The following is a 22,917-nucleotide window of genomic DNA, read 5'->3' as shown; positions in this document are numbered from 1 at the left end:
TGGGTGGGTGGTGTGGGGCCAGGTGGTGCTGTTTTGTAGGCACGCGGCCGATTGGTGAGAGCGGACTGGGCATCTCAATACCAATCGACCTTTGATGATCCACAAAGCGACCAAGACAAGACCCTAGCTTTGTGGTGAGAGGGTTACGGGAGCAGATGTCGATGCACCTTCTCGTGGTTGCTCCTGTCAATACCTGCTTAACAGCAGGGAAGCTAAGACATCGACACCCTATTATTGATTAGTAGTATCATGTATCAAATAAAAAATGTTTTTTTTTCTCTTCCCGTTCGCTAAACTTGCTTGTGCGTGTTTTATATTGTTGTCATATGCGAGCGAGACTCGTCGTTAGTTCCCCCCCCCCTCAATTTTTTTGAATTTTAAGGTCAGCCGCCAGAGACACTGTACTGGGCAGCAGAGGGGCATTTGAGGGGAAGAGAATTTTACCAAGTGCCTTATATTCCTTTATAAAAACGTTTTTTTTTCAGCTCATCTGAGAGCATTCTCTAAAGCAACAAAGAAACCGTTCTTAATTGCAGATCCACATGAAAATGCCAGCAACTTGACCTAATTCAAAAGGTAATGGTTTTAAATGGAGGGGTGAAAAGGAATGAAAAGTGCTATTTCTTTGTTTTATTCTATGTAACGCGGTAATAACAACAAACACGATGGTTGCTTTCTTAATGTTTCTTTAGAACGTATTCATTGTTGAGAAACACTCATTTTGAAGGGATCAATGAAGCAGCATCGTTGGCATTGGCACAAAACTCATTTTACTCGGACGATTTGCTTGACCGACTTGGTACGAATTGTGAAAGCTTTTTTCTCCTTGCTTTTACAGAACGCGGTTAAGAAACTACCACACACTTGCTCTTTGTTTGCGTTGCAAAAGCACGTTGTGAATGCATTTCTGGTAGTGGCATCGCTGGTAAATCATTTGAACTCTTATTTAATCACAGGAATCAAGATTCATTAGTTGATGGAAAAGGAAGAGGTCAGGGCGAGGGTCTTTTTCGTTTATTCTTTATAGAGTGCAGTAAAGATATTCAACACTTTTCTTGCCTGCTCTCAACTCGCCCTTGCCGTCCATCCACTGTATCAAGTACCCACAAGCACTGCTGATACCTAAGGTTTGTTTCATTGATAGAAAACTGACAAGCTATGGAAGGGAATAAGATATGTTGTATATGAAGTTAGCACTTGTAGGTTTGATTTCTTATTTCTATAGGTTCTGCGCCGCGTTTATGTTATACCCTGCACCACACGTTACAAACACGATTCGCTATACATACACGATCCATACATTGTACGGCACATACATATACGCATATATACATACGATCACTTGCACATTTGCACGAAAACGAAACGATATTGTAGGCATGGAGCTAAAGGGAAGGGATGCTATTGTGGGATGGACGTCAATACATCATTGGATGGAATCGAAGTATGCTTTTTGTTTCTTACACAACGACCTACCTTATGGATCGGCCATCACAGCATCCAGCCTTTGTATCTCAACCTTGCAACAATGATCCACACAAATACGAAATCAATGTAGCAACGATGATCGGATCCGTTCGTTACGGCCTTATCCATCACCAGTGTAGTTGCTTTGTACACGATGGAAGTAAGCAGTTGGATCGACATAAATTTATAGGTAGAGTATTGGGAGATCGAGCGCATCGTGTATGGATAGGAAGATGGTTTTTTATAGAAGAGAATATTCAAACAGACATAAATACAATGATATTCTATACAAAAGATAATGAAGCGATAATAATAGAATAGAAAGAAGATGAAGAAAAGGGCTATGGGTTTTGCCTTTGGAAGTTGGAATTCGGCGGTGTGGAAAGGATGTTGTTCAGGGAGGTATCAAAGTCGTTTGTCCATTTTTCAACTGTGGCGAGCAACTGGGCAACCTCATCAGCTTTGCTATTATCTATAATAGATTTGTCTACGCGACGCATCATGGCATTTGCCTTACTAATATGCTTCTTTAATGCGCGCTTAAGGCTATCCTTTGGTCCGCCATTGCGTTGCAATTGATTTTGGGTGGGTGGGCGTGTAATACTATTGCGGGTGCTTGATGTAGTGCTGTTTGTATTTTGGACAGCTGCTAACCAATCCTTTAGGGATGGTCGCACTGTGATGTTGCTCACCGCCTGCTCGACAAGGAACATATGTTTGCAGGGAAAGTAGTGTTTTTGGTATTGAGGGCACGAGCAAGAAACAATTTGGCTACTTTCAGTAGTTATCTAAGGATAAACAATGTATCCTGTTATGTAGCATACATGATGCTGGAGATATCTGATTGGGTATAGATGCTAAAATTTGACTTGATTACATACTGCTGCAGTCAAAATAAATGCATTGGAACAAATATTTTTTGCTTTACATATTTATAATCTTTGTATTTCTGTAGAGTAAACGTACCCAATGGAAAAAAGGCAAAAGTGGAAGAGTTATAATGAATAATCAGAACATACAGTCAATGATGGTTGGCAAGTGGGAAGATAAACAGTACAAAATGGTAGTTAATGATGCTTGTTGACGCGAGCAATACTTCGCCATACAGAATCGCGTTTTTGTTCGGGTGGTGTTTTTGGTGTAGTAGATGTGGATGAGCTATTGCTCGATGACCATAATTTCTTTTTAAACGTGGTGGTATTGGTAGTGCCTGTAGTGCTGTTGCTGACTGTGCTATCATTATCGTGTTCCGTGATTGTTGCTGACGAAAACCGTGCAGACGAAGTCAATTTTCGTCCCCGCGACATTAAAGATGGGCTCGGTGATGCTGGGCTTGTTGGGGATAGCAGACCGCTACGCGATGATGCGGTATCGATACGTGGTGGTAACAAGGAAGTGCTTTTTGTTGGGTTTTGATTTGTCAATGTTGCTGTGCGTGCCCATCGTCGATAACGTGTGGACATCCAACCTTTTGGATGGCGATCGAACACAGACCATAGCAAAGTGCCATAAGTCCATCCAAGTGCATCCGTTTCTGTTTTTGACGCAAGCCGCCATTCTGTATCCGTCCATGACCATGTCCACGCACCAGATTGTGCCTAAATCGTTTCTGGAAGTTGAAATTCGGTCTTTGGAGCCAGCGGCTTCTTGGCAGGATCTGTCCACGGTGCTCGATCGATAAAGGGCAGTGTTGCTGCGCGCCAGCCTGTCAATGGCCATGATCGCTAGTAAATCAAATGACCAAGAATTGTGCATTCGCTTAATTCCTTCATTTTCCACTCATATCTTCCCCTACTCCCCTTCCCTCTGGCATTCGATTTTAGATAGTGTTGCACATATCGGATCGTACCTGGTTTTCATAAATGACAAATTCAAACACAGAGGTTGTTGCATTGAATTGCATCTTTTCACGCTGGAAATCCTCCACGCGTTGTGTCAATGATCGTCTGCGCACCAGTGCGTCTTCTGTTCCGTGTTGAGACTCCAATGGACCGATGAAAACACCCATAAACAAGGATTGTAGAAACGACGTTGGCAAAATCTGTCGAGCAACACGAATCCAAGGCGCTTGCCATACTAAAGCAAGAGTGCCTGCGGCCAGGGCAACTTGTTGGGTCGTAGCTACTTGGTGTGCAATCACCCAGCCAATATAAGCATAAACAAAAACCAGTAAAGATTGTCGACCATCTTTGAGCTGCCATAACTGTTCTAGAGCCTCAATCCCATGCAAAGTTTCGAGGGCCTGCTGTAGTCGCTTTTCTTCGTGTCTGTCTTCACGGAATTCGCTCATATACAGCAGTAAGGCAATCATTATGATGGGTGCTATGTAGATAGATACAAAATAAAACTGCCAACATAGAACCCACCAACTCGCCAGCAAATAGAGGGAATCATGAATGGTAGTCGACTGCCATGTCGCAGCCAGAATGATATGTCTGGCAATTCGAGGTATGGGCACTATTCGTGCAAGGCATCGTAGTGAAATGACCTGGTCATTCGATTCTGGTGGTTGTGGTTGTTGAGGGTGCGAGTTTGGCTGTTGCTGTGGTAGTGGTTGTTGCAACGATTGTGCTCTGGAAAGAAATGTTTGACCATTGCCCAGCATTAGTGGTAAGTATATGTAAAAGAGAAAAGGAAAGGAGAGAAAGTAGACTATACCAGGTCCGTGCCACTTATTTTGAAAGAAACAAAAACCACAACGGGTGAGAGAGTTCAACCGTTGGTGTAACCGACCACATGCTTTGCACACCGCACTGGTTCTTTGGTCGTTTTGGAAAGTGCACACGCGCTTTGATGTTTTGGCATATGGGGCTTTTTGTTGTCTGGACTGATTGTTGTTTTGAGAAACAATGATGCACTTTCTGTTTATTACCTGGCTCACATGAGTGAACCAGCTAAACATATCATACAACAGAAGCTGATGGGTTCATCACCTCGTCAACACCAGCACAAGATATATGTTACTGCATCGGGATAACACATTAAAGTTTAGTCATAAAGCAGCATCGGGATCCAAATGAAGCCCATATATTATTACATGAAAGAAAAGCACTGACAAAATCTGGATGAGCCCTTTTGCAGCAATCCGGATAAAAACAGCCCTGTGTGTTTGGCAGCACAAAGCTAAATTATCTTTGCTTTGTTAAAAATAGGTACGTTTTCTCTTTTATTTAATGCATCAGAAAGAGATCCGGGACTGATTTTCGGGATCCCCACCCGGTGTCATCTTTTAGCAAAAGACGAATAGGTCGTATCTAGCTCACAATCAAGTATCGTAGCATGCTACAAGCTCCCTTTTTTTGACAAGCTTAGGGTGATGGCTATAAAGCTACGTATTTGCCCCTTTATTCGCCATTTTTTTTTGAGTTGTGCTGGACAAAATCTAAAGGAAGTATAAGGACAATAGATGATCAGAATGATTGAAGCCGCGTGACAACGACCGACCCACAGCTGTACCCTGTCATGAGCGATACCCAAATACTGTGCTTTAAAGTCTAAGGTTACTGTGAAATGGCGTTGCGTATCACACGCCCACAGCTTCGAGGTCGTCCTCTGCTGCCGTCTTCTGTTTCGATTCTGTTCAAACTCGCGCGCTGAGGTACTGACTTGACGCGATCGTCGTTTTTGACGAGGGCACACACACAAGCACCCTGTAGCTGTAGCCAGCAGTAACATCAGCAATCCGTTCACCCTCATACATTGGCTGCTGTTGTACAAATACTTCTCAGCATCCTCACACGCGCCGGTTCCTTATTAGTTTTTGGTTTCCAGGATATCCCAATTCTACCGGATATTGATTAAAGGATCTTTTTTACTCATTAAATTGACGACCACAGGCTGCATCCGTTGAGGTATCATTAGGAATAACGAGCGCTCTATGCACGTAAACTGTACGATCCATACAAGCATAAAGCCGCTGTGGTGCTTCAGCTTAACACACAGTTTGTCCAACGGTAAAATGAACTCTTTTTATATCGCCGGTTCTTTGTTCCACTAAAGCGCACAGACCCGTCGCCGACAATGATCGGATCAGAGCGGAGCACGGCAAGCGGAGCCGCATAGTGAAACAAACATATACGCACCATAAGAAAAAGACACTAGCATGACAGTTGACAGACTACAACGGTAATTATCATCAAGGCACTTCTTTACATTGCTGCAGTTCACTGGCTCCTTAGGGCAGTAGTGACAACAAAATTTCTAAGCTCCGTCATTTTGTTTATCGGGCTCATAAAAAAAAAAGAATCGACTGCGCGTTTTGCCCTTTATTCATATTCATCTTTGTACATTTGCATTGTTTCTTTCATTATCACTTTTTACCTTTCTTTTTTTTTATCCAGGACTAGTGTTCTTGTGGGTATACAAAGATGAAAGAGAGCTAGTAGTGCACGACTGTCTCTTATTCATCTTTGTGCATTTGCAATGTGGGTGTACAAAGATGAAAGAGAGCTAGTCGTGCACGACTGGCTCTTGCTCATCTTTTGTACAGTTGCAATGTTCTTTGTTTCATCTTGGTTTTTTCTCTTAAAAAAACTGAAAGCGAGAGTATGTGCAAAGAGGTACGTATATTCCCGCCGTTGACTGACCTTTTTGATGTTTCTTTTATTTGTAGGAACTGTGGAGGAGTAGGTTCCGTCGGGAACTGAGGCTTGTGGACAAGAAAGGGAGAGGTGTAGGTTCTGCCGGGAACTGAGGCTTGCGGGGAACAAGGGAGGGCAACCTCCCTTGAGGAACGAAGGATTCATCAAAGTCGGTCGACTTGTCAAGCAACATTTAAATAAACTTGGTTTCTTATTGTACTTTTATAAATAATGTCACTGTAACTATTGGGCAGATCGAGTGACGATTGTAATAAACGCGATCTTTTTTTTTATTATCTTCCTACTGCCATTGCGCTTGGTACTTGTTGGTGCTTCCTCTGGAGTAGTTATGTAAGTTGCACAAATGAGCCTTTTTGTGCTTGAGTCGTCGAGAAAACCATAGGCTGTGCATTCGCATGTGTGCTCTCAAAAACAATACAGCTGGTTTACCTTCACGACTATACAATGCGTGTGTGTGATCATAATGATGCATGAGGGAGTGACTTGCTATCTATTACAATGAGGTTCTACAACACAGAAAAACTCGTACGCATAAGCACTTTCCGTTTTTCTTTTTTGCTTAAATAGATACCCCTTCTGCCTAAATAAAAAGTTCAAACATCCAGTACTTGAAGGGAGTATCCTGTATTGCGAGAAAGTAGCATTTTTTTTACATTCTACGAAAGTGTACAAGACACTGACCCCTTCATATAGTACAGTAAAACCCTCTTAGAAGAAACTTTCTGTTTGCTGCACTTTGAAAATAAGGCACAAGCACAATCTGTCGCACTCTTGGAGCAATTTATTGTACGACCTACCCTGTGTAATGGCGGAGCCTGTACACTATGCATGTATGATTCATATGAAGGATAAAGAAATACAATCTCATATTCATAGTGCTTCAAGGGACTACTGTGAGCCACCGACCGAAGAGCAGCCACGGAGCGATTTGTATGGACTACTTGCAGAACGCCAAAAGTTGGATGAGCTGATAGGCAGCAATTAGTTTGCTTGAAACAAAGCCAAGTACTTTATTAAATAATAAAACTGTATATACTGGGGGGTTAGCTTCTTCATAAAACTAAAGCATTGGCTCGTCGAGTGCCAAGCATCTAATAAACACGAATAACCCATTTTTGATACAATCATCGGACTGAAACCTTTCTTTGCTGCTTCAATAATTTTGATCGTCAAAATTATCAATCTAAATCGTCCTTGTAGTTCCTTTGGATTTTGACCAGAACAACTCACTAGGATCAATTTTTATACTTGGTCCACTTTATGAAATGGCAGTATTTGATCCATAGCCAGGTGACGGACCCTTTTCATCCCATGTTGATCATGCATAACAAAGAATTCAAGGAAATGCTCTCTACAACGCGTGCCAACTCGAGCATTTGCCCTCAACCGACTTGAGAGCTTCACCGTCTCTTTTTTTTTTTTCTGAACTGGCTTGAATTGACGCAAAGTTAGATCAATTTTACCCCTTTTCCACAAATAGCACCCATAATAGTCATAGTGATGTTTGAGAAGGGAAGCAGTGTCTTTGCAGGTGTTCCTCGCTTTGATCGGCCAAAGTATCTACGGATGTGCATGAGGAAACAATAAACAAACACAGTGAATAGATTTCCATTTCAAGACTCTTTCTCTGCGTGAAAGTTGGATTTATCAATGGCAGCTCTCGCAGTTACTATACGTTCTAGCTTTCCAAGTGTCAATGATGCGTGCTGGATCAGATGTTTGTGATGACCAGTAAAAAAGAAAGAGAAATTGATTTGATCTCCAGGGTTATGGCTTTAAGGAATAATAACCTTGCTCGCCAAAGAACAGCTTCTGGTTTCTGTGCGTAGAGATCACGGAGAAAGTCGGTATGTCGCCGTTCAAAGTTTTGTGTACCACTTGATTCCAGCCAGGCAAACGCTTCTCTTCATCATCCCAATAGAACTTCACATAATGCTGAGCTGTTCTTTCAACAATTAAATACCTACCATCATTTTCTGGCAGAAATCCGTGTTTCAATAACAAGGTCAAGAAGCTCTTGTATTTGCTCAGGAGTATATGATCGATAAAATATTTGTAGCAGACACTTTAATCTGGCGACTTTGTTTTCTCTAGTAGTATACATATATGAGATGTTCCAACTCTCATAAAGATATCTTGGCGGAAGCCTTCATAATAGCTACTTACAAGTTTTTCTTAATATCGGGGTTTCGTTACGTTCTTACTTATCTCTGCCTGTCTGACTGTGTGGTATAAAACCATTCTGAACGGTTTCGATTTCCATAGGTTCAAAATCTCGTCCATTACCCTTCGAAATTGTTCAAGTACTCATCTGGTCCAAGTAGCCATCTCGTATTAATATTTGACAAAAACTATCCGCACAACAAAAAGAAGGTCCGCAAACTTAAAGTAAAAGCACAATATCAAAGATCATCATCATGTGCTGCTGCTGCTGCTACTGCTACTGCCACCATCGCCTACATACCCTAATAATAGAGTAGACTAACAGGTCCGTTAAAACAAACAAACATGCCCAGTGTCCCTCGACGGGTTTTGACACGTCAAACGCCCATGCCAACAACAGGAACTATTGCTTGTCGATGTAGTAGCAAGTAGTGTGGATACCACGACGCTTCGGGAATGACGAAGATGCTGCCAGCTGCTGCAGAAAGAAAGAGAAAGGAGCTACTATGGATCATAAAGTGCTCTATAGCAGTAGTGGTGATGATGATAAAAGAAAGCTCCGTTTCCCCCACCCGCACCTTTATTTCTTCCTGTTCCCTTTCACTCTTCTCTGACTCTCCCCCCCCCACACACACACTTTTACGAAAAAAGCACTCACCTTATTCCTCTTCTTCCCTTGTCACTGCTGCTAATCAGGAACACAGAGAAAGAAAAGCAGTGTTTCCTTAGTGTGCGAGTGCGAGTGTGTCTGCGTCTGCGAGTGCGTGTGTGTGTGATATATATATATATATATATTTATATATATTATTATATTATATTATATATATACTATTTTTGTGGCGCGCTTGTTCTTTGTTCTGTTGTTCTGTAACAGGAAAGCAGACCTTTTTTTATACCCACCTTGACCCTTTTTTTTTATTTCCATAACTGGTCCCTGTCTTCAGTTTACTCTTTTGCCTTTCTTTGTCTTTATACACACACACACTCTCTCTCTCTCATTCCACTTTATTAATTCCTCCATTGACACTCACCAAAAGGTAAATCTTTTATATTCGCAAGGGGTAGAGATAGACGAAAGGGGGGCAGAAGCTTTTTCCATACACACTGCACCTGATTCTTCCTAAACTATGCTTGACTCCATTCACCCACACCCCCCCCCAGGGAGAGGGGAGAGGGAAAAGAAGGGTTGGGGTGTTGAGAGAGATCTCAGAAAACTTGTTTGTACACGAGGAATTAGGAGCGCTTTCTGTAATTCATATATATTCCAATATTGCTAAAAAAGAAAAAAAAACCATCAACTACCTTTTTGTAAAACAGAAAAAAGTTTTATATATATCAAAGGAAAACATGCTTCCTTCAGATTCTTCGGACGACGATCTCGAATCAAGAGCTGACACCTTTTTGTCAGATCAATCTTCTGTCCAACAACAACAGCAACAGCTGCAGCAACAAGCACTTCGACGAAACCAGCCTCCGACTGCAAGTACTCGACGCATGTCGAGACAACTTTTTGCTCAGAAATATGGACTTAATGCACCATCATCCGGGTCCTCACACCCTCCAGCTCAAGTAGGAAGACGATTGAGTGATCCATGTGACCACGACGACGATGACGACGACGACGACGAAAATGATGATTCAGAAGACGAACGACCACTACACATGTTATCACAGCAGCAACAACAAGTATATCCAAGAGTAGGAGGAAGGGGATTAGCACGGCCCATTTCTGTGTGCAACATTGCCGAGGCAACAAGTCCTGCAAGACCGTCGCGGTTTGTGAAACCAGCAACCCAAACACCACGTCATACTCAAGTGCCGTCTGATATGCAACAGGTGCAGCTCCTTGGCGAGCATTTCAATCGCAAAGTTTACATGGAGGGCTATCTGGCAAAGATGAATGACTTGACCACAGACGGCCGACCGTGCACTGACCGACGATGGGCGCAACACTATGTCGAGTTGTGTGGCCCCGTGCTCACTTTGTGGAACGCTGAATTCACTGACGATCAAGAACAAATTCAACAACGATCCAGTAGTCCCGAATACATCAATATCAACGATTCATATGTGGAACTCCTTGGCGACAACAACAACAATGCTGCTGCTGGACCGCAACAATTTGTGCTCAACTCAGCAGGTGCCAATCGCTACGTGTTCCAAGCCATCAGCCAAGATACAGACGCACAGACATGGGTATTGGCGATCCGTCTGGCATGTTTCGAAGGCGCCCGCATCCATGAAATCTACACGCGACGCTTTGTATCGCGTTACTCGGACGTGTTGATGAAACGACCGCCCAAAGTGGAAGGCTTTTTGCAAGCACGATTTCCGGGTCAGACGGAATGGAAGAAATATTGGACCGTAGTGACCGACCGCCGAACAGAAAAGAGGTTCTTTGGCAAAAAGTCGGTGCCAACCAGAGGTCAGCTCATGTTTTATGAGTCCAAAAAGGCGAAATTCCCCGTGAAGATGATTGTTAATGTCGTGCAAGCCTATACCATATACCCCGCCGAATCGCCGCAGCTCACGGATTTGGCGACACTGATGAAAGTCGAAGGCAATATTTATGATTGTTTGCCCTCTAATGGCGAACAAAAGCTGTCACGATTGGCTGCGAGTGTACTTGTCATGGCATCCAATGCGAAAGAGCTGACACAATGGCTGGTAGGCACTTTTGATGCATTCAAATTGTATGGACGACCGACAAAACTCTTGGACGAGCCAGCGGATGGCCATGCCCTCAATTTTGGGGAACCCCGCATGAACAGGGATCTGCCACGATTGTTCCTAGAAGTGCCTGAAGCACAGCAGGTCAATGTTGCAGGCGAAACACTACTTGACAACAAGTTGGCATTCGCCAGTATTTTGGAGCAAAAGATGCGACGGCACCCATCCGTAGTAGTGCCTCCTCCAAACAACAATACGGCTGGATTGACGATGATGATGGGCTCGCGGACGAACAGCATGCCCCTGATATCTGGGATTCCTACGTCTCCTAGCTCACATGCACTCGTAGACGATCATGCTTCTGCTGGTGCTCAACAACGTCGACCTACACTTGCAAACACGTTACCAGCAGGCTCTCAAGCCCAACAGCGACATTCCGCACCTTTGTTGCAACAAATGAATTCACCACCACAACAGCCAAACACAAATCGTTATTCATCACAATTGTCAATCATGGCGGCAGGCCGACCACGGCAAACTCAACATCAAACATATGCAAGCGACGAGAGTGACGATGATGACAATGATGATGATGATGACGATGGCGATGAAACCAGCTCAACATCCAGCACATTTGAAAAAACAATCCCAATATCACAACCTACAACAGCCGCAAAACCATCCCAATCATCTCCACAACAAACAGAAACCGCACCAACGACTCCTTCTATCACTGCAGCATCTACATCAGCAGTCGCTGCTGCACCAACCCCTACATCGTCATCCGCAAACGCCACGCGTAGACAATCCACCATGACATTACCCGAAATATCCGAGAGCAACGACTTTATGACATCCATCTTGGGTGACATGAAATTAGACAATCAAAATAAAGCAACCCCAGGCCCACCTCCACCCACACCTGCCCATATTACACCCGTCGCATCCACATCAACGCCAAATATCGGACAAGCTACGAAACAACATCAACAACGTGCGATTACCAAGTGCAGTAACAGTAGTAGTGATAGCAGTAGCATAGTGAGCAGCAGTAAAAAGGTGGCAGCTACTTGTTCACCTGCCTCACCATCCACGGCGCAACCGCATCAACAGTCATATGCTGCCAAGTCACGGCCGACGTCAGCAATGGCATGGCGAAGGTCGTCTAGTAATCTGTTGATGCGGCCTCAGAGCAGCAGCTCTGGTAGTAGCAGTAGTGCAAGCATGACACCCAGCGGCTCAGAAACCAGCAGTATGGGGCATGGACCACCACAGCAGCAGCAGCGACAGTATTATCGTGGATCAATGCAAATGCCACCGACACAGCCATCTCGTGGAGGACCACCTGCAGAACGACGGTCGATGTATATGAATGACAACGGTGGACGACGCTCATCGAGTGCAATCTTGCTACAACAGCGCTGGGAAACGCCTGAAGAAGAAGACGAAGAAGAGCATCCTCCTATGGGTATGGTACCACAGCAGCAGCAGCAGCAGCAGCAGCCACCACCACCACCTCCATTCCATCAACAACAGCAACAATACGATCCATATGGCTATCAGCAATACCAACACTACGTTGACGACGATGATGATGATGATGATGCACCGATCGTCCCACAGATCGGTACCAACTTTGTCACACAAAACAGTCTGCTGGACATGTACCAGTCCGAACAATTACCGGCGCACGTACAAGAAGAGAATGCCCGGATTTCGGGCCAGCCGCTGGTCAATTTGCCAAACAAACCGCCACAACCGCGAGCGGGTCTAGTAGGCATGATCTCACAGTTGGAACATGAGAAAAAAGAGCGTGATTCGGTCAAGGGCCGGCTTTTGGAAATGGAAAAGGAACGCGCATTAGAACAAGAGCGGGGACGGTTCTACTTTGATCAGCAACAGCAACAGCAGCGCTATTCGGCCATGATGCAGCAACCCTCGTCACCGAACAATGATAGTGTTCATGCACCACCACCACCACCTATGATGACTCCTCAGGTACGGTTGTTACAGGTCCTTTTTTTTTCTTCTGTAGGCATTGGTGATAGTAATTTTTGGAAATTCCTATGTAATAGTCCATGATGGCAGCTCCTTCTCCTCCACAAACCCCTTATGGTGGAGGTGGTGGTGGCATGATGATGGATCCTCGCATGTCGATGCCCATGATGAATCCCCAGATGATGATGATGCCGATGATGGCGGGCGCTCCGCAACCCATGATGGATCCAAGGATGTCGATGATGCCAAACATGGCCATGATGTATATGATGCAAGGCTCGTATGGCCAAATGCCACCACCCACGATGCCTATGTTCTACAATCCAATGATGATGATGCAGCCGCAGGAAAAAGTGGAGGATGATGACGATGATGTACCCCTAGGACCGCCTATCCATAATAATAATAATAACCACCACCACCACCACCACCGCCAGCAACAACAACAACAACAACGCCAACGTAGTAATAGCCATCATTTTTAAAGTTGCATATTAGAAAGTAAACAAAAAAAACAAGGATGCATGATTCTTCCTTTTTGGAGATGCAATATGTCCGATTTAAAAAGGGGAAAGCGGGAGGAGGGGGTATATATACTCTTTTCTTTTCATGGGAAGAAATCTCCAGAAAAAGTAAAAAAACTGTACAAGGAAGAAGGAGAATACAATTCTTGGGGGTAATCGTCGTAGTCGTTTTTTTTTTCAGGCAAACATATCGTCGAGAGACATTCCACCCAGACCGGGTAGACCACCGTTCTAGACACAAACACACACACCATTAGCCCAGCGGATAAGCGGCAACAGAAACCAGAACAAACAACTTACTGTAAGCGGACATCCAAAGGTAGTCGATCCGCCCAGGTCCAAATTAAGCTTGACAAACAACACCCTCGCGTTTACATTGATGCTGTAGTTGACGGTGATGTCTTCTGCCTCGCTGCCCGTGAGGCCGCATTTCTCCAACAGCGTGTTGAGCATGAGCTGCGAAGTGGATGACTGCGTGTCGTACTCGATCGCAAATGGATACGTGAAATTATAGTCCGAATTGGATGGAATCTTTTCTTGATCAAGATAACCACGGCCGAGATATGCGTCTCCACTGTCTGTTGGCATATTGGCCTATATAAACAACCCACCACATGGTCAACAACCTCTCTGTCTCTGTCTCTCGTGTTTTCGTTTCAAATTGTTTTTTTTTCGAGGGATACTTTACCGTAGCTTGCATATCCGACAAATAGATGGGCAATGCGTTTGGATTCTCGACATTGACAATCAGCCCCAGATTAAACATGAATTTCGTGCCGTCAAATGTGATTTGGGATGAGTTGTCGCCCGGACTTTCTGTGACATCGAGGACATTGACTACAGGCATGTTTTTGACGAACGAGCCCAAGAGCGCTCCAATGACAATGATACAGATAATGATGCCGATAATGATGAACCACATGAGATAACGTGCCCATACGGGTAAACAGCATGCACAGCACAGACATCGACAACACCGGTTACGTTCTGTGAAATGTCGCTTTTTTGGCAGCGCTTGTTGTTGTTGTTCTACTACTACTGCTGCTTCTGGATCCTGCTGCTGTTGTTCTACTTTGTGGTGATGGGTGTTGTTTGCTATATTACAATAAGCATTTTGTGAGAACAAAAGAAAAAAACCCTAGCCAGCTTTTTTAGCCAACCTGTTTGATAGGTTTGGGGGGGCTCTGGAGCAGTAGAGCATGCAGGGGTAAAATGAAATGCAAGGGGAGTTGTTTTTTATTACCATTGCCGGAATAGTATTTTTCGTTGTCGTTGTTGTTGTCATGGTAACCATGCTGTGGAGGTGGTGGTGCTGGTGATTGTGATGCTATGGTTTGTTGTGACAAGGCTTCGGTATTATACATTTTCGAATTGGGGAGTGACAAAAAACGATCAAGTTTACGGTATCAAAAAAATTTCTGAACAGAAAAGAAAAAAAAAAAGTTCAAAAAAAAAAAAGAAATAAAAAATAAAGGTCGGCTGGTATATATAGAACTAATGCAATTAGGCTATGTTCTTCCGGGAATGGGCCATATCGTTATTGGAGCCAAAGTTCCAGCCTAAAGGACGGAACCAAAAAAGAAAAAAAAAAAAAGACGGCCCGAATTACCTCCTCCCTCCCCCCCACCGCCCGCAATAACAACAACAACAACAACAACCACTACGTCAAAATTCGGCAAAATCTTGGCAATATCGGGCCCTGATACGTGCACGTGTGTAATATAGAAAAACACGAAATCCACCCACTCACACGCGCACACACGCACGACCATAATCCTTACATTCAGCCCCAGGGCTCTTTTTTTCTTAGAATCGATTGGGGGGGGAAACAAAAAGAGTGGAGAGAAAAGGGTTATGCTACCCACAAGTCGACTGTTGGATTGTTTGCTTTCCAAGCCGACTCTGAATTTAAAAAAAGTTTTTTTCTTTGTCAAAAACATCGTTATAAGCTAGAGCTTGCCACTTTGTAAACCATAAGTGGAAGAGTGTGGACACTCGATGGAGATCTCTTCACATAACATTAAAAAAAAAAGATTATGTAAAAAAGAAAAAGGAAAAAAAGCTTAAATTACTGTTTTACTACTAGCTTAGTCGTCATCAAAGAACGGATCTAGTTCGCCGTCATCATTGTGTGATTCTTCAGTAGCGTCAAACACTATTTGTTTCGTAGTCACATTTGCTGTTGCTGGCTGCTCCTCAACTGTGGCAGTGGTTGCTACCGACGAGGGTCGTGGCGATTCCTTGATATTTCTGGTCGTTACAGATGAGGTAGTCGTAGTAGTCGTCGTTGTCGGTGATGTTGGCGGTGATCCTTGGGTGATAGCAGTCGTGGGGATAAGCGGTGTTGGACGAGTGAACGAGGATCGCTGTTGCTCCGATGAACTATGGGTTGACGAGGATGACGATGACACGGAATTGTTACGTTGAAAAACCCCCATCCATTTGTCGGTGTTACTGTTATTATTAGACTCATTGTTGTTGTTATTGTTGTTGTTGTTGTTGTTGCTACGCATAAAGGACATGATGCCGCGTCGCTGTTTCGTCGGACTTGCTGATGCTGCAGCGGGATCGCTAGCAATGGCTTTATGATCATGATTGGCTGTTCCTGTAGTAGTGACAGTAGTAGTACCACGCGTCGCGGGTAAAGAATAGTGCGTCGCTATCAGCGGGCGGGCTTGACGTCGCTTTTCGCTCTCGGTATGCGACTTGAGCGTTGCTTCGCTAAACACTACATCATGGTGTCTAAGCAGGTCTCGGGCAAACTGTGTAGGCATGGGGCTTGTCATAGTTAACAAAGACTCGATCCGAGGGCGTAAAATGACTGGGCCGAGTGACCGACTGACCAGCTGGATATCGTCTTGTTGCACAGCTCTAATAGTTGAACAGAATCGTTGATTAGTAGAGCGTATCCAAGTTAAGGAGGGTTGTTGGGAACAGCAGTACTCTTGGCTAAAACAGGGTTATAACTCTAAACGTACTTGTGGATATGGGATGACAGTAATCTTAATGTGGCAAAGTGAGTTCCCGGCAAAGTTGCGATCAAGTTACTCAAGGACGGTAGCCGTAAAGTGGTATCCTCATCTTCCTGTTCAACTTTAAGAAAGATGAGATACGAAACAACGCTTTTATCATTCTCCCGACATGTGTGGGTGTAAAAGAGTGGAATCAACTGCTTACCGTCACTAGTAGTGGCATACAATGCTTGCACGGCGTCATAAAACTCAAACGTCATCAAGCATTCGGGCAATTCTAAAAGATATAACCGAAGGATAGCAACAAGTGTCATGGGTTCATATTGCTGTAACAGCTCGGTTGTAATCTGGCTACTGGGTATATTGAGATCCGCGCATATCGCATGAATCCGATCCAACGGTAGTCGGGTTGACCATAGTTGGTGTTTTTCTAATGAAGCGCCAAAAAAAAAAATAGTTCGTTTAGCGTACAAACTAAAAAAGCTCACGCTATTTTCAGATCGCTTTATACCTTTCTCGTCTAGTGTCTCAGATGCTAGTATAGAGATGGGAAAAAGTAGATCAGTCCAGTGAGTTAACGCAATGCTGATAGTTTCGCCGGCAAAAAAAAAAATGATCGACGCTCACTTTGAACCACACTATCCAATGCTTTACCTTTGAGCTCAATGGCTTCCAAAAGACAGCGAGCAAACTTGGGCACCTTATCATCGGTCATTTTACCGAGATCATCAAGGGAAACACCAAATATCTGGTCTAGAAAAAACTTTTGTTAGCATATATAAATAGGCCAATCATGCTAGATGATATATACAGGAGAGGGGTGGGGGGGGGACAACAGTTTTAATGCGTGCTTATATAATTTCTGCAAATGAGCAAGCCCATTACCGTGTGCTACTCCGTGATTCTGGTTATCGTACAAAATGGGCTTAGGCGAGAATCCAGACACGCAGTACTGTTGGACAATGTATTGAATGTCTTGCTCTGGCTTTAAGGATTCTTGATACACAAGCATCTCTTCCACGATAGCCTTGTCACCAGGCAACATTTCCGAGAGACACAGTGAAAAGGAGGCAATCGCTAATACACACACACATGGAAATTGTAAACAGCACTTGATAAATTCTAAAAATGTCCCCGTGCCATACACTGCTTCTTCTTCTCTTTACCTTGTTTCAGCACTGCCAACCGTTTCAATTCCACCTGTTCCATCTCGGCAAAATGAGCAAACTAATTTTGGTTTTCGGATAAAAGAAGGAGTCGTCAGTTTTTCTACAAGCTATTGGTAGTACTCGGTTCTTTTTTTTTTTTCGGGACAACCAATAAGGTCTCTCTCTCTCGCTCTCTCCCTTACCAATGCTTGTTCCACAACCATCCGCATTTGATCGATCCTTTTGACAGCGGCACGATACGTTTCATCCGCTAACGTTGCTTCTCTCTGTGCCCGCTTGTACACCTCTTCTCCCGGCACAGGCTGTCCTCCAATGCGTTCGAAAAAGCCAAAGCCGTAATTTGACGTACTCGCACTACCCTCATCGTTGTTGTTTTGTTGCTGTTGTTGCTGCTGATGATGATGATGCTGTTGTTGCTGGGGCAACTGTTGCCATTGATAGTAGGATTGGGGTGATGGTGCAAATTTATTGCCACGTTGACCAACGAGTCGCAAAACACCGAGCGGATGGATCAGCTGCTGGGCAACCACGTCTGCCATGGCAGGCGAATCCTTGCATTGAGGCATGGTGTGTTGAAGCCATACGGAGATATCTTCACCCGTCGACGTGTTTTGATATTTTCCCAGTATGGGCACTCGATAGTCGCCCACTCTGATCTCGCTACGCATTCTCTCCACGAGAGCGTTCAATTCGGTGCGCGACATGCGTTGGTTGCCAATAAGGATCATCTCGACGCTGATTCTGTCGTCGTCGTCGTCGTCTTCGTCGTTGTTGTCGTCTTGCTCTTCCGACTGTTGTTGCTCTTTGGGGCTCTGTCCGTCACCCGTATGATGATCCTTTACTATCTGGTCAGCTTCTTCTTTTTCTCCTGGCTGCACATTGGGTGATGGTGAGTTTTCCGCTTCCAGCTCCTTCTTTTTCTCCTCCTCATCCTTCTTTTGCTGCTGTTGCTGCTCCCATTGTTCTCCAGCCACCACAGCTTCCTTCCATCTCTTTTGGTACGTCGTCTTGGCCCTGTCCATCTCCTTGACCAATCCATCAAACTGTTTCATCGCCGCATCCACCGACTGTTTACTCGTCGTGATCGACCGCTTATACTCGTCTTGAAACTTGTTCAACGGTTTGAGCACCGTATCCGTCAATGCCGAGACCGTCTGCTTGTGCTGCATACTGAACTGACCGCTCGCAGCACGCATATTTTCAAAACACCCCTTCAAAACCGCACCGTCATCGCGTCCAAACCCAGAGGATTTCAAGGAACCTTTGGCCTGATCACCCAACCGGTTCGCATAATTGTCCTCAATGGCAATCCGTTCTTTAAAAAATTGTATAATTTCATCGTTTTCTACTTTGCTTTGGTTTAGCTTGTTGTGGAGCACTTGAAGACCGGTCTGAAAGTCGGGAAGGGGTCCTCCGGTTGCTTTTTGTGACCAAAACGCATTTTCAAAATGGAGCGTTGGTGAATGGTGTCGTGATGGTGCCATTGGCCCTTTCTTGGTTTAAAAGGAATTTTTAAAAAAAGGAAAAAGCAGGCAAAGGAGTTCCAGGCCTCTGTTTGCCTCTCTCTCGCTCTCTCTCTCTTTTCTTCACCTCAGCTGCTGCTGCTGCTGCACAAAAAGAACCACGCGCGCGCATTCTTGTGTAACAGTGGGCATAAGGTCCCTTCCCTCCTTCTCCTTGCTTTTTTTTCGTCTACAACAGGCTGATTGATCCGGCACTCGACTCTTTGTTATTATCAACCTGTCGAGTATATACTTAGAGTATGGTAGTTACAGTGTGTATAAAATGCCGGCAACCAGGGACATCATATATGCGGCTGTCATCGTTGGTAGCACATGATGTTTACCCAAGAACACATGTCTCTTTTAGCTCCATAGATAAACACCCTTATTGGAATAGTTACACGTTGAATGTTGCAACCGTAAAAAGCTTTTTATTACAGCAGTTACTTTACTTTAGCTACTCTACATGTTTATGATTTCTATCTCTTCAACTGGAAATATTCTTCCGTTTAGCAAGAATTTCGGTAGTTCGGTCTTTGTATTGTTCCTTGATTCCATCCCACAGCTTAGCAAGCGATGGATCAACACCTTTGAGCTTATACAACTCCCCAACATCATTCTTGTTGCTATATTTTGCATGGTCGTTTAACCATGTCACGAACGGTTGCGCATGCAATATGCAGCCTAACAAATTCATGTCGAAAGGCGGAAACGGATACATGTTTGTCTTTATATGATCACGCATCTTCTTGTAACAAGGGATCCACGCCAAACCAGCCCACACACGCGCAACAGCTTGACCTTGGTAGTAAAAAAACTGCGTGCTTGTCAAATGACCAGGTGTACCAACAAATGCAAGCGTCGGATCAAGGATGGCGAAAATGTCCCGGTACGTGTTGATGGGTCGCGACCCGTTCGTGACTACCAAGGGTCTCTCTGTCTGTTGAGCACAACCCTCCTCCTCATCCGTGCCATCCTCTGGCTCGGTTCCGTAAGTTCGTAGCGGCCCTAAGAACCCCAAATCATTCACAAAACCGGTGCAGAAAATCACATGGTCGATATTATACAGCACGGTATTGTCTTCAAACGTGATCGAGCCATTGACATGGCCTTCAGGATCTGCGAACGCACCGATATTGGGCTTGTGAATGGTCGAGTCAGGTAGTACGGATCTTGCGAGATTAAGAATGTTGCTGACTGACTTGAAGTTGCCTCGAATGGACATGTATACGTTGCTTGCGATACCATCCAACCGTTGTGCGATATCAATGGCAGATATATTGCCACCCACGATGAGGACGTTCTATATATACATACATACACGTGTGTTGTTCTGTCAGATAGAAAATCCCCACCAACATTACTAAGAAGCCATCCATACATGTATTCAACTCTCTAAATCCCGTTTCCCCTTCTTCTTAAGATGCAAACAAACCTTTCCAGCATAATATTGATAGTGTCTGTATTGTTTAGAGTGAATGATACGCTCGGGATAACTAGCATTATATTCGTGCAACTTTGGGAAATCAGGTATGAAAGGATCGTTGTAAGCACCAGATGCAACAGCGACCGCATCAAACGATTCTGTCCAGGTCGTATACTGGATCTTGCTACCATTGTCAATATACTCGGCTTTACGCAAGGTCAACTGCCATTTCTTGTCGTCACCATCATCAAGATCATCCGCTGGTTTTGCCTGTCGTCGTTCAACGTATTCGACCCTCGTGTTCAATTCCATAATATCATATAGTCCAAAATGTTGGGCATAGTTCTTGTAGTATTGCTGCACCTCGCCGTGTGGAACATAATACGGAGTTCCATCCGGCCAGGGGAAATCTTCAAAGTCCATCATTATCGGCGCTGCAGTGTTGTTATGCAGATCAGGGTAACACGCAGTTGGCGGCGCATGTTTCAGCTTGTTGAGTCGCTCGTCGGCTGTCGCTTCCACAATTGTGTTTGTTTTTTCGCTGGGTTCAGAAGGGACTGAAGAAGACTGCAGTTTTTTGTGGGTACTGTATGTATCGCAAGGTACTGACGGTTTTGTATCTGGCTCATCCGAGTATAGCCTATTTTACGTGAAAAAAAATTATTAGCAAAGTGTGCTGATTAAGGGAATTGTTGTTGTTGTTCGGCTGTTCACCATGATGCAGTTGAGATATGTTATGATTTTGTCTTACCATACGCCGCCCACGTCCTCCATACGTTCAAAAATGCGAACACTTATGCCATGCTCTTGTAATGCTTTTGCCGTAGGAAGCTGATAAACAAGCAAAAAATTACAGATTAAAAGGTTGTAACTTTTTGTAGATGTCTGCACTACATACGCCAGCAGGTCCAGCGCCAATAACGGCTACGCTTTTGATCGGTTCATCAAATACGAACGGCTCAGCTCTGGCATCCGCTGATTCCTTGAGAGTCCTTTCTATAATCTGGTTCAAATCAAGTGTCGGGTACGCTGGAGGTGGTGCATCTGGAGGGAAAGCTCTTTTCTTCACGTAGGCCTTTGGCACCTTTTGTTCATCTGATACGATATAACCTATTGTCATTTCTCTTTGCCGGCCTCTTTAAGTACTTCAAGTATTAAGAACTAATAAAGGTCGAAAAGATAGAAAAGAAGAGAAAGAAGAAAGCGTGATACAGGGGGGGGGCAGGGCGCTGGGTATTCTCTTTTATATAATAAGCAAACGTGTTACAAATACTACAGACTTGCATGACATGCATGACATCCAGTAACAGCGACAAGAAACTCTTCAATAGAGTTCACGGGATACGACTTGGTGTTTTAAAGATGAAAATCTGCCATATACCATGTAGGATTATCGTATTATAAGCAAAGAAGAAAAAGATTTCCGAAAGTACAACGCCATCAACTCGATGGGGAACAAATAAATGTGTATATATGAGGCAATGACCAGTACTTGCCTATTTTTAGGAGCAAGCCAGTGTTGCGGTCCACGCCTGCATGAGTCTAACTGAGTGCACAGTGAGCGGCACCCTCCTGTTACTATTATTACTAGCCGCTGCCTCATTTTATAAGTTAAGAAGGTCCTTACCATAGATATTACTATATCATCGATTGCCGAAAGCGTAGTACGCTGTTTTAGAAGAGAAGCACAAAAATTCACAATCACTTTCCACGTTCCTTTCCCTAGTGATTAAATTACATTGTTCTTCTCTGTTACATATCATGGTAAAACACGGCGCAAATCGAGGAAACGATTTAACCGCAATTCTAGAAAAGTTTTCTTCGGCTTCATTATTATTATTTATGGATTTTAACTAATCTTTACATGTGACAAACGTGGGTTGCCCGCCGTTAGGTAAAAAAAGAAAGAGATCAAACCAGAAAGAAAGAAAAAAGACAATATGAAATACAGTGAGAGTTGATAATAAGATGGATTTTTGATTGAAAGTATTAACAACTGTTTATCGATCGTTGAAGATGCTGTCTGGACTTCCGTTTGGATAATCTGATAGACGCATCGTGGACACACCATAATATGGGTCTTTCCAAGATGAACACGGGTGAGGAAGGTGTAGTTTGTATGCCATATAGATAGATGCTGTCATCCGTGTATAATAAAGGGTGATTTTCATCTTGATCGATGTGTGTTTTCATTGATGCAGTGTCATCTTGCCTGTTTTGGGATTTAATTCATGCTTTCGACAGGTGAAAAGTGGGTGAACTCGGGTATTTGGATGGAGCACTAGTGTTGCATAATTAAGAAAATACAACCATTGTTTACTACAATGATGGTTGGCTCAAAGTTATTTTTTGTTGGAATGCATGGCTCTGATTGAGTATTGAGTAATATACTGGCTCATCTGTGTGAAGTGTTCCCTCTACTGCT

At 44.0% G+C, this 22,917-nt stretch overlaps 6 protein-coding genes across 6 annotated transcripts; 1 reads left to right on the top strand and 5 right to left on the bottom strand.

The window, feature by feature from the left end:
• Positions 1-2,886: 2,886 nt before the first annotated feature.
• BDB00DRAFT_320045 (uncharacterized protein) lies at positions 2,887-3,977 on the bottom strand. Its single transcript, XM_053116924.1, has 3 exons — positions 3,834-3,977; positions 3,317-3,588; positions 2,887-3,191 (listed from the first exon to the last, which is right to left on the bottom strand). The coding sequence occupies exons 1-3, from the start codon at positions 3,859-3,861 to the stop codon at positions 3,066-3,068; spliced, it is 426 nt and encodes a 141-aa protein (XP_052980569.1). The 5' UTR covers positions 3,862-3,977; the 3' UTR covers positions 2,887-3,065.
• Positions 3,978-4,684: 707 nt separating this feature from the next.
• On the bottom strand, positions 4,685-5,361 carry BDB00DRAFT_319928 (uncharacterized protein). Its single transcript, XM_053116923.1, has one exon. The coding sequence runs from the start codon at positions 5,161-5,163 to the stop codon at positions 4,750-4,752; it is 414 nt and encodes a 137-aa protein (XP_052980568.1). The 5' UTR covers positions 5,164-5,361; the 3' UTR covers positions 4,685-4,749.
• Positions 5,362-12,374: 7,013 nt separating this feature from the next.
• Positions 12,375-13,401, top strand: BDB00DRAFT_819632 (uncharacterized protein). The gene is made up of 2 exons (XM_053123248.1): positions 12,375-12,899; positions 12,977-13,401. Exons 1-2 carry the CDS (start codon positions 12,564-12,566, stop codon positions 13,382-13,384), a joined length of 744 nt encoding a protein of 247 aa, XP_052980567.1. The 5' UTR covers positions 12,375-12,563; the 3' UTR covers positions 13,385-13,401.
• On the bottom strand, positions 13,265-14,862 carry BDB00DRAFT_819630 (uncharacterized protein). The gene is made up of 3 exons (XM_053123247.1): positions 14,667-14,862; positions 14,112-14,518; positions 13,265-14,017 (listed from the first exon to the last, which is right to left on the bottom strand). The coding sequence occupies exons 1-3, from the start codon at positions 14,785-14,787 to the stop codon at positions 13,655-13,657; spliced, it is 891 nt and encodes a 296-aa protein (XP_052980566.1). The 5' UTR covers positions 14,788-14,862; the 3' UTR covers positions 13,265-13,654.
• A 443-nt stretch (positions 14,863-15,305) lies between these two features.
• Positions 15,306-19,106, bottom strand: BDB00DRAFT_928401 (uncharacterized protein). Its single transcript, XM_053128924.1, has 8 exons — positions 17,747-19,106; positions 17,562-17,622; positions 17,281-17,472; positions 17,050-17,148; positions 16,907-16,930; positions 16,601-16,825; positions 16,402-16,516; positions 15,306-16,294 (listed from the first exon to the last, which is right to left on the bottom strand). Exons 1-8 carry the CDS (start codon positions 19,046-19,048, stop codon positions 15,511-15,513), a joined length of 2,802 nt encoding a protein of 933 aa, XP_052980565.1. The 5' UTR covers positions 19,049-19,106; the 3' UTR covers positions 15,306-15,510.
• A 315-nt stretch (positions 19,107-19,421) lies between these two features.
• BDB00DRAFT_819620 (uncharacterized protein) lies at positions 19,422-22,056 on the bottom strand. The gene is made up of 4 exons (XM_053123246.1): positions 21,391-22,056; positions 21,244-21,323; positions 20,502-21,132; positions 19,422-20,369 (listed from the first exon to the last, which is right to left on the bottom strand). The coding sequence occupies exons 1-4, from the start codon at positions 21,610-21,612 to the stop codon at positions 19,554-19,556; spliced, it is 1,749 nt and encodes a 582-aa protein (XP_052980564.1). The 5' UTR covers positions 21,613-22,056; the 3' UTR covers positions 19,422-19,553.
• Between the last annotated feature and the right edge of the window lie 861 nt (positions 22,057-22,917).

The sequence above is a fragment of the Zychaea mexicana genome (genome assembly GCF_025766255.1).
Source record: "Zychaea mexicana strain RSA 1403 chromosome Unknown BDB00scaffold_29, whole genome shotgun sequence".
Taxonomy (NCBI): domain Eukaryota; kingdom Fungi; phylum Mucoromycota; class Mucoromycetes; order Mucorales; family Lichtheimiaceae; genus Zychaea; species Zychaea mexicana.
This window is presented reverse-complemented; position numbering and strand designations above follow the sequence as displayed.